Below are 11734 nucleotides of genomic sequence, written 5' to 3'. Positions count from 1 at the left end.
TGATACTTTGATTAACTTAGACCGCATTCCATTAGAGGAGCGATACAAGACCGTAGTTCATAGTATATTTGCTCACAGATCCTTATGTTGTTGTAATATTTTTGCCCTCAATTTACCGTTGTTGTAACTGAAGTTCAACACTTAAGGGTAGCTAGCGTTGATATGTCTCACTTTTAGCGAGCCTTTCTTGCTAATTTTGAAGTCCAACTTCAAGTAAAACTACGCTTTAAATGATAGATTTAAAATGAACTTTATGTTGGCGTGGGCCCTAAACTTTAGATGCATGGAAACCAGTCCGGAAAAAAATAAGGGAGGGGTAGTACCGGGATCTCTAATATAGAGAAAAAGAATCTCTGATTTCATTTAACTCATGACGTTATAACTTCAGCAGTGGGATGTTTAAATTGAGAACTCACTGATGTAGTCCTAACTTTTAATGATCTAATTCTTATCAGGTCGCAAACCTTGGATAATTTTATTTTTGTTTACTCGGAAGATCTTCAACTGTTGTTTGGGAGATATCAAATTTATGTTTGTGATTATCGAATTTAATTAACGTGCATGAGAATCTTGGTATATTGACGTCGCATGGTTAAAAGAACGAGTGTAGTTTTACGGGTACCGTTATTATTCTGTATGATGCATTCCATGTTGTGGTTTTAGACGCACCCTTTTCTTTGGGTAGCGTTTATTTCATGCATTGATAGGAAATAGTATAGCCGTGTTGAATAGATGTTTTGTTCTCATTTCCATGTGAGCGTTTCTTTATTTCCAACTGTGAGTTGAACAGTCATCGGCCAGCCCAAAACTAGGAATAGTTCTCATTTTTTCTGATGTTATTCTCATGTGAAGCCTAAAATTATTCAGGATTATAAAGAGTTAAAAGTTTGTGCGGTCTATTTAAGCCGTATTTAATGATGGCTAGGGATTTGATATTAGTGTGCATGCTTCTCATGTACGTATAACTGTTCTCATGTATAACTGGGAGCGTGCATATTTAAATTACTCTATCTCGATTATTTGCTTGGTCGCACATCTCACATTCGTAAACCACTTTAATTGTTCAAATGTAGGAAAACCTGTGACTGGGAATGATTTGTATTCGTTCCCTTAATTTCAAATTTGTTAGTGCGTTGTATTATTGAAACATGAATTCTGCCCTCACAGCGAAACCTATTGTGCAAATTTAGCCAAAATTACAATTTCTCATAATTAAACATGCGGCAATTGGACAATCGTTATAACTAAGCGTGCGGGCGTCTGTGCTACGCAGTTTAAAATTGTATAAAAAAGGTATAAATTCGTGAAAATTTCGAATTTGAATTGATATTATATCTCCAGAAGTGTGAATCTCGTTGGGAACTAATTATGCGGATAAATATGATGCTGGATTTCTGCACAAAATTGCGAGAGAAAGTTGATGAACGACTGTTTATGAAGTCAAATGTCTTACTAGTGAATTTTAATTATTATTAATCATGTGAAATTAATTCCAATTGAATTGAATTCATGTATTCCTTCACTTTTTATCTATCCCACTAATTGAACCTTTTTGTATCGTTATTGTTCATCAAGTTGCGCTTATCTGATGTCTGCGCTCAAATTTAACTATCATTTTTAACGTGTACGTTGAGACCATAACTCGGCTTTCGCAACCCTTAATTTTTATTGGTCCCAAGCGCGCAATTGCTTGTCACTTGGTAGCTGGATGATATTATTTAATTTCATTGTTGTTATTGGAGTTGAATGCATCACAGGATTTAGTGCTAGCGCTTCTGCCTTAATTACGACGTAGTCAATACCCTAATTACGTTGTCATTTTATAAGCTGTTATACGATAGAAATTATTCGGTACTAGTGCTATTCGGACTCAGCTTAACGCAATTTTCTCGTTGTAGACAATAAATGACAATCGTTCTGCTCAGACGTGACCTCGATACAAGTGTTAGTTTTAAGTACGTTTTAAATCGTCATCGTGCAATCACCAATGCACGGCAGCTACACTATTACGATGGAGACGCTGTACCAGCAATATATGTTCTAGAATAGAATCATCGATGTTTTACTTAGCGTTAAGGTGTTGGTGTCAAATATACATCTCATGAAATGGCGTTCTTTTACATCCCTGTATCGATGGTGATATAATGGTAATCAAGCGCAAGCAATTCCTACNACATCCCCGTATCGATGGTGATAATGGTAATCAAGCGCAAGCAATTCCTACTCATAATACTCGCAAGATTTTATTATAATACGAGTAGTATAATGAAAAAATATTTGACTAATATCTCTTTTACGCGGGTAGCCATAACCAACTACTGCTAAATATTTTCAATTGCGTCTAAAGCAAGTGTCCTCTAGACGAGATGGAACGTCGTATCGAGCTTAACTTTTTAGGTGCGCCCATTGACTATTTCACGGAGCGAGTATTGCATTCATTATGAAGCATTAATTAGTCCTTTCCTTGCGGAGGCTTTGCATTTTTGAGCAAACTTGGATTCGGATTTTGACGCATTGTGTAACTGACGCGACCGTGTGTCGCGTCGTTGTAAATGAATTGAATGCGTACTCTGACGGGAGGGATACTTCAGTACGGTCTTCTTATAGAAGAAAAAGTGACACCAATCACCAATTGTTGATACTGAAATACCAATTATTTTCAACAATAAAAAATTGAAATTGTAAATTTAAGTTGATTTTTCAAATGACATTTTAGGACTCGCTTTAAAAATTCTAAAACTTGTGTCTATAAGTTATTTTTCGGATAACTTTTTTAACGGTGTCATAATAATAGTGTTATACATGAGCAGCTTATGTTGCTGATTTTGTTGGATTTGCGTTGGACTGGAGAGATGCATTCATGCATTCTAAATAATTTACTTGACAACCTACACGCGATTCAAGCTGATTTTCTTTCCCAGCGAATTAATCATCAAGAGCAGGTTGCTTTTAATACCAATTCATTATATATGCTAGAAGTCTCAATAATATTCCAATTAGCATTCGAGTAAATGACGGAACTTGATAAAATATTATTATTTGTATTATTTTCTAATTAAACAATATAGTATGTGAATATTCTATTTATTTTAAAAATAAATGAAATTTACTTTATAATTTTAATAAATAAAAAATCGGAAGCTTTGTTGATTTTCAAGTACATGCTATTCGTATTACCTCTTATTGTTCAATTTCATTAACAATTTGTTGCATTTCGCACTCTTTGAATTTAAGTTATCTTTTTATCTTTTTTTCATTATCTTTTTTCTTCAACCCCATTCAACTTACAAACAAAAAAATCATTAAATTTCCTGAAATGATTTAATGTTTGCGGAAAAGTGGTCAAGGTTTATAGCATTAAATGTGTTACGGTCGGCGGTAGATAGGACGCTTTTGATTATTACGAACAGGTTAGTTGTTGGGTGGGAACGATAAACAGTAGAAAAGGAAGGAGGAATTGGAGGAGGAAGGATGGAGTAGTAACGGTTTGTTTGTATGTTGCAGGTGGTGATGGGATGGTGTTGTATGGTGATGGTGATGGGAGAGTTACAAGGGCACCACAATTGGGGGTTGGTGGTCATAATAGTGGTGGGGAATCTCATCCTCCTCCTCCTACTCCTCCTTCCGTTTCCACTCCGGTGGGTACCTTCACTCCGCGTCCTACGGCGCATCCTTCTGTGTCTGCAACCGTTGCGTCTCTGTCGGATCCCTTCACTCCGCGTCCTACGGCGCATCCTTCTTAACATTTGACATAATAATGCCTTGCAGTGAGTCACCTGTTAATTAAAGAAGTAGACATTGTGTAGACTGACATTAGCATGTCAGTTCCAATGGACTAGAAGGTTCTGCGCGTATGATAAGGTATACTGATACAGATGCCATATGCATTAGGTACGTAATCTAGTTTTATGCGTATTATGAGTTTTTATGCGTAATTATAAGTTTTTATGCGTAATTATGAGTTTTTTATGCGTTATTATGAGTTTGGCCTCTTTGGATGTTTTACATATTTAACCTGTTTCGAGTTGCGTACAGCGATAGAAGTTTTATCGCACCAACTACCGAGCTGAATATGAATATGTTATACGGTGATACGGAATTCTCAACTTAAATATTCAAGATGTTGAGCATTTAAATAATGACTTGTTTGCTACATTATTTAGTTATTTTAGAGTTGCACGCTTTTCTTTTCGCTTGTTTTTTCGATCGGTATTAATCAACTTTTCACTATATAGCTGTATAGCATATACTTGTTCTAATGTAATCGATTTGATGCACATTTAAGGGAAATTTTGCATGAATGTATATACTAGAGACCCTGTATGTCATTCTTTGCTGCATCTTTTTATAGGTGAAAATGAACTTGATGTTTGTCAAAGAATATTTCTAATTTGAACTTCCGTAGATTTCTGCCCCGCTTATATAGGTGAAGCCTGTTAAGGATTCTGCAGAACTATTCTCAGTTTTAGTTCTGCATAACCGATTAGTTCTACAGAGCAAAGCTATTCTTTTCTAATGACTTTTTAAGCACTTCAATCATTCATTATGAAGGCTTAAAAAACTGTTGATACTTTATTCGCTGCTGTGTCTTTCACTATCGGTGCTACATTAAAGTTCATTTTACGGATAGCTGTGATATGAAGGATGAATTTGTATTGCAATATTCACAATAGAAATGTAGAATGAACAAACATTTGGAATGAATGAAACGTTTGGATTATATAAACAGGTTCCATTAATCAGCTTACAAAATCCCTGTTAATCGGGTTTGTGGAGGGGTAGTCTCTCGCAATTCAAATTACCTATTAAATGTTCTTCGCCATTGTAAATATTTTAGCACTTCCAAAAGTATAATAAGAATGTATTGTCTGTGATAACTAAGCCTCTGTGCTGTGATTCGCGTTTATATTAATTAGGTGGCTGTGATCTTGTTTGGATGAATATACTCGACTTCTTGCGGGAGTTACTCGACTTTGGATGAATACTTGATGTTTTGCTCGTGTTACCTGCTGCTGAGTGAATACAACTTCACTGTTATAAAAATTACCGTTAACGGTATACATTACCGGCGTTTCAGTGGCCGGTCGGCACGTAAAAAAAAACACCGTGTCGCCGTTTTTGTTCTAATTTAACACTAGAAATCCGTAAAACATCTGATAAAACGGCGAAACAGTTTATTATCACGGGGCAACCGGCCATTATATAGCTAGAACGCCAGTGGGACCGTTTTTCCACCGTTTTTTCTAACAGTGTTGTGTTCCTTCGTTTGTCCGAATTGACAATTTTTAGAGTTGATTTTGATCCTCTTCTTTCTTTATTCGTTGTTGAATAGTCTTCTAAGAGAGATTTAGAGAGAAATGGACTGTGATATTGTACCGATACTAAATTCTATTTTAAATATGCCTAGGTAGTTGTCAGATGCACTGCATCATAGATTTATTGTTGTCGTTTTTCGACCAAAGATGAGACCTTTTTATGATGTCTTATTTTCTTCAATTTCAAGATAGTAATTCTTTACTTACTGAGATATTTAGTGAAGTTTATCTCCTATAAGATTAGTGATTATATGCAAAATGATTTTACTCGTATGATATCTGCAACAGACATTAAAAATCATCATGATATTTTTTGAGTGAAATAAGGCATTTTTGTTGATATTCGCTGCTCTGATATCAATTTTCTCTATATCTTTAGTGCGAGCTTTGAAATTGCAGCTTTTGCATGCATGTTTGTGTTGAGCAAAATATCTGACTTCAAAATATGCCTATATCCAATTTTAGAATTCTCTTCTAACATACAGTAATTGTCTTTGGTGGTCGGATTTCAACGTTTCTTTTTAAACACGCGGCAAAGCTGTCCAACATTTAGTTTAATTATCTGGAAAATTGACTGTCGTTAGGGGAAGTTTTGAGTACTTTCTTCGTTGGGACTTGTTTTTAATTTCGGTAGCTAATTCAACCTGATATCCTGGTGGTCTTTTAACCGTGGTCTTCATGGATGCGTTAAGGTATAGTATGTCTCAGCTTTTGCAGTTGCTCCCTCAATACATGCTTTCTTATATTTGTGTTTCTTTATACATCGTCATTGTCTCGTCGAGTCTTATCGAAGTCGTCTATCATTGAGATGGTATGATCTTTCAGTCAATCGTCTAACATTAATATAGAAACATTCCAAATAATGTCTGTTAAAACAAATTTCTCATCACTGGAGACTGGGCTGAAAAGCACCACATTCTATTTCAATGTTGTAAACTATGTTAATAAGGAGTAAAGTTTTTAGTGTAGTGTAGTTTAGACCTCATCGCTTCTCTGCAGGTCGACAGAAGCTTTATACTTCGGCTTGAATTATTTCGATCAAATCAAATTTCTGTTTTATTTTATATTCATCACTCCTGGCACGTTCCGGTAGGTGCCGATTTGAATACAGATTTATATTATTACAAGCATCTGAGGTCAGATTACGAGCCACTATATAAATGGCCTATTGCAAGCCACTATCTGATCGATTGTTTGCGACTAGATGGCTGATTACGAGCTAATATGTTGCCAATTACGAGCCACTATATGGGGTTTATTACGAGACACTATGGGGTCAATTACGAGCCATTATGGACCCAATTACGAGCCATTATGGAGCCAATTACGAGCCACTGGGGCCATTTACGAACCACTATGGGGCCAATTACGAGCCATTATGGAACCTAATACTAACCAATTTGGAGCCAATTACAAGCAATTGTGAACCCAATGACGAGTCAATATGAAGCCAATTTTGAGGAACTACTATAAAGTCTACTACGATTGTCTGCATGAACAGTTACGATCACTTACTGATCTTAGTCTTGAGAACTGTTAGTGCCCGGATATTCTCTTCAGGCTCAAGAAGACATTTTTCAACAACGGCGCTGGAGGCGATACTTGAGATCGGTACTCGTACTGCGTTAAACTCTCCGTAATTTCCAGGCACTTGGCCATTACCTTAAAAGATATTGACTAGTTTTTCAGTTTGTGATGTTGGTGTGATGAAAAACAACAGCTATCTAGTAGTATCGCCATAATGCGGTTGGAATTGTATTATTATTTAAATTATTATTTTTTTAATAATACCTGTAAATTGTAGATATTATTATTCAAAATGCAGTTTTTATCTCGGTTGCACAAACCGTCGTTAGTCTTATTCTTATCTACCGGCCTAGTAATCTAGCATTTTTCCAGTTGAGGTATGAACTTGATTTGCGATCAGTTTAGTCTTATTCTTATCTATGCCGGCCTAGTAATCTATAATTTTTCCAGTTGAGGTATAAACTTGATTTGCGATCAGTGCTCACTTTGTATTCCCGTGCTCATTAACTAACCATGTTGCAGGTCTGGGTTGTGAAGGCAGCGAGCGAGGAGGCTACAACATGGAGGAGTTTCGCGGTGGCAACATGACGGCGTCTAGCAGCCTCATAGACCACATGGACTCGGGCAGATGTGTGGGGGACATTCGGTCTGGCTCTCCTCCTCTGCCCCCGAGCTCCCTCCCCCACGAGTGCCAGGTCTGTGGTAAGCTAATATCTTGTAGAAGGAATCTATGGAAGCATATGGAACGAGTACACCTCACGAACCCTGCTGTTAGATGCTCCATATGTGCGAAACTTTTCAAAAATAAGTACGCCCTCAAGGACCATCAGAGAATCTATCATGGAGGACTCAGTGAACCTTTACCATCAAGCCCCCTTCCCCATCCCCACCATCAGTCCCCAGCTAACCTTCTGTCTCGCATTCTCCGGGACACCCGTCCTTCCTGCCCTCCTTCCGTGGCTGGATCTCTGTCTCGGCCAAGCTGTTCCGTAGTATCAGTTAGTCCCTCCGGTTCCGTTGATGGGCGACCACCAAGAGAACTGGCGCCCGTGCCACACTCGCCCATGGAGGGCTTACCGCCCTACCACAGACGCCTGCTCGAGGATGACGACCAGGGAGCAATGTACGGAAACTTGGAGTCTTCTCGTCTACCTCCGCCTCCTGCTCTGCAACCTCCTACTCCTGCAACGTCCATGCACATGAGCAGCACATCGTCCATGTCGTCAAGACGAGGTAGCGACATGCACGGTAGCTCATCCATGCTACGGCCTTCTTAATGGCGCGCATAGAAGTTAGGGGGTCGAGGACATCGCGCATGCCTTCAATCTGTCACAACGACCACGTCGAGCCCATGGCAAGCTTATGGCTATGACACTTTTATTCATATTTATTCGCTCATTACTTACGTAGTCGTCTGAGGTAAACGGGGCACTAGATATTTTTAGGTACTAATACATTACTACTACTACTACTTCTAGGTTAGATGATTCCATTAATACATTTATTTAAAGGTATAAGAGTCCATATATTGTGATAACATGAGGATATATTACGGTCTATTAACGTAGTTTTATTGAAAGCACAACTAATTTGATAGGATATAACGTGTGATAGAATGTTATGCGTTCCCAACGCAGCGGCACCAAAGTTACTAAACTGCCCGCCTCCTTTATGGTGCACACTAGTATTTTCGCCTATTATCACATTGTTTACAAAAAATAACTCTCAAATTAAATTTATACATCCGTGCCGAAATGTTGACAGTTAGGTGCATTTAACAACTGGATTACATACCACTGACTTTAATGTCATTGGTTTAGCTAATCTTCAGTTGCAAGATAAGCACGGTTTTTCCTGCCGTGATTATTTTCTCATTGCCGAGGAGGGCTTTTGTAACACTTGGCGCCGCAGCGAAGCAGGGAGGCATAACTGAGATCAGGAAAACAGGGACGAAAAACGTCAGAGAAAAAGATCGCTTCCTGCAACTTTTTACCTTGATGTGGGATAAAGGAAGCTTGATTTCAGAAAGATAGGTGGCTTAATTTAACTTAGTGTCGTGATAAGATAAGGAGGGTAGACGGTACACATCATGTTGGCAGTTGTGATCAAGAAGCTCTGTTCATTCCAATCGTGCTGCAGCTCTCGACACCCTCATCTGATGGACGTGAGCTATAAAATTCACCTATTGGTGTTGGATGCTGACAGCACTAAAATTTTTCACTATTGGCTGTGATATTGATGCATTACTCCTAAGGATAGAGTGTAAGTTCGTTGGTGCGAAATGATTGGATTGGTGCTCGTTCACCGAAATTGGTATACTTCCCGGTTGTTTCGACTTAAAGATGCGTTTACATTTCCGTTTTTCTTGCCTTCGGGCGCAAGTAAACTCGCAGAAACATTTCAGACCATCCTCAACGAAGAATTTGTTAGGTCTATTCTTCGTTTGATACCTGCAAAAACTGCACCTATGACATGACACACCAAAACGACTTCGGTAACACTGAACCCACTGACTGACTTCCCGATTTTTGGTTTAAGATTCATCATGGCTTTGTTCTCCAACAGCCAAGGAAGATAATCCTTTGCATTCAGAGTATTCATAATCGAATAATAGAACACCAAATGAGCTCCAGCGATTTCAAAATATTTTGTAAAACGTACTTACTAGGATCGTGTGTGTGTATCTTTCGCGCCCAAGAGTGATGTTGACTTCCATCTTTGTAAAAAATCAACACCAATTGGAAGATTTCGCGCCCATTTGCATAAAATTAGAACGCTGAGCACGTGCTAGAGCTGGAAAATACGTGCTCTAAGCTCACGTGCTATACTCTCAAGGTGATAATTCGATTTTTATTGAGTGAGTGAACGAGCTTTTAACAATACTATAGACCAGAAATGTTTTCAGATGACATCCGCAGTGTATCGATCGCCAATAGTATTTGTGCATGATTGGTGTTGGTATTGCTGTCATTGTTGTTGTTATCTCAGTGTTGCCATGCATGCTTGTTTTGTTAGAGGAAATAGCTTGTCCTTCTTCGACTAATAATGTTCAGCGACTCGATCGTGTTCCGTCTGTAACGCAACTGTCCACTCCGCTCTTGTGGACTTCTTCGTTGTGTACGTCTTCTAATGCAACAATCATGCCCTCTTTCCCATGTTCGGCTTTAATCACGTCTACAATTGGCTTGATTTCCAAGATTTTTTGGCTACGATAATGGTTTGTCAATTACCGCTTTACCACGTTTACTTCCATTCACCCAAGCCATTTTCCACCATGGGCCCCGCACTTTTCATGGACTATTTAATCCATATTGATTGTTGTACTCCTCTGACCCGAGTTTTGCACTTACACCAACAATTCGTTGAAATTTACTTCTTTTGCACCACCACAACCACCGACGCTCATAAAATTTTGCGCTCACCAATAATCTCATATTCCATCCTGTGATTAAATTTGTAAGTCAAAGGAGCAAGTCCAATAGATTAGAATATTTTCTCAGAATGCTGCTAGTGTAAACGATGGCGTTCGAGATTTTCTTCTCCAATTAGCGTAAGTAAAAATCAGCACCTTTGCTTTTTTGTGTGTTCCACCGTCTCAAGCATTGCAAGCACAGGTAAAAAAAAATTAATTTTTAAAAGAATTTTGCAAAACAGTTTTCGGGGAACGTCTACTTTACTTCAAAGCGTGAATTTCGGGATACTCCAATTGAAATCACTAAATATAAGGTTAGCTCTCCGTAGAATAATCGAAATCGCTTGAGCAATTTGATCTGATATGAGCAACACCGTTAATCATCTTGGTAAAAATAATCATCTTGGCATTCTACTCATTTGGTTTCTTTTGAGATTTCAGTCGAAAAATAACGTCAAGTGAATCGTATTGTTAATAATGACGTTGGAAGCTTCGAAATCTTCATCGCCCTGCTACCGGGAATCGCCTTGGGAAGTTTAGGCACTCGAGTAAATAACAGATTGGACTCTCGGTCATCTGCCACACAATAAAGCTGTTACTCATTGTTCCTCTCGCTCCTAAAATAGGTTAGTGTCTCTTCCTTAAGAACAACTTCCCCCTTAAACAGAGAGCAAGCCTATACTTTCATTACAGTTGAAACTGACTACCGAACCTAAGGGCTCCCTTCCAAATAATTGAATATTAGGTCATATAACCCAAATGTCTCTTCCAAACAATTGAAGATTCGGTCTTATAACCCAAATGTCTCTTCCAAACAATTGAAGATTAGGTCCTCGAACCCAAGGACTTTCTTCCCCAAGCCCAGGATATTTGTTGCCGAACTTAAAAACCCCTCCCAAAGTTTAGAAGATTCCTCCCCAACCAGCGAACTGATTGGGAGCTTCAGCTTTCCCCTATTCGCGAAGGCTGTGCCCCTTTCGACTGTGATGTACTGAAGTGTGCTGTTGGTTATGCAGAGCTCTTTATATTTTTGATACTTTAGAGTATTTTGCGCAGGGTTCCTAAGTGTAGTTGATGGTACTGACGTTGTCACCACTATTTGCGATGGCTGCGTAGGCGTCGACATGTGGTGATTTCGATGACGTTGGTGATGTGGTGTTTCGGTGATGTTGGTGTTTTGGTGTTGTAGTGTTGCGGTGATGTTGGTGTTGTGGTGGGTTTCGGTAACGTAAATTTGTGTAGGTCCGCAGGACTGGATTTGCATGGTGTACCACAGCCACTTCTCAATAATTGAAGATAATTGCTAGAATTTATGGTACGGGTTGATGCGTAAGCTCCCTTTTACAGGAGCTTGGTATAGTCCCAGTAAATAGTTTACTAACGTTTATAGCGGAACACTTTTCTCGCGCCGTATGTATAAATGACCCGCGTACGTAGAGCAATGACTTAATAATTCTTTAAACTTATCCTCGCATTTGTC

The 11734-nt window shown here is 38.6% G+C and overlaps 1 protein-coding gene across 1 annotated transcript; it reads left to right on the top strand.

Moving 5' to 3' along the window:
* Positions 1-7387: 7387 nt before the first annotated feature.
* LOC125178463 (zinc finger protein 256-like) lies at positions 7388-8475 on the top strand. Its single transcript, XM_047882218.1, has one exon. The coding sequence runs from the start codon at positions 7403-7405 to the stop codon at positions 8117-8119; it is 717 nt and encodes a 238-aa protein (XP_047738174.1). The 5' UTR covers positions 7388-7402; the 3' UTR covers positions 8120-8475.
* Positions 8476-11734: the final 3259 nt, after the last annotated feature.

The sequence above is a fragment of the Hyalella azteca genome, unplaced genomic scaffold (assembly GCF_000764305.2).
Source record: "Hyalella azteca isolate HAZT.00-mixed unplaced genomic scaffold, Hazt_2.0.2 contig9922, whole genome shotgun sequence".
Taxonomy (NCBI): domain Eukaryota; kingdom Metazoa; phylum Arthropoda; class Malacostraca; order Amphipoda; family Hyalellidae; genus Hyalella; species Hyalella azteca.
This window is presented reverse-complemented; position numbering and strand designations above follow the sequence as displayed.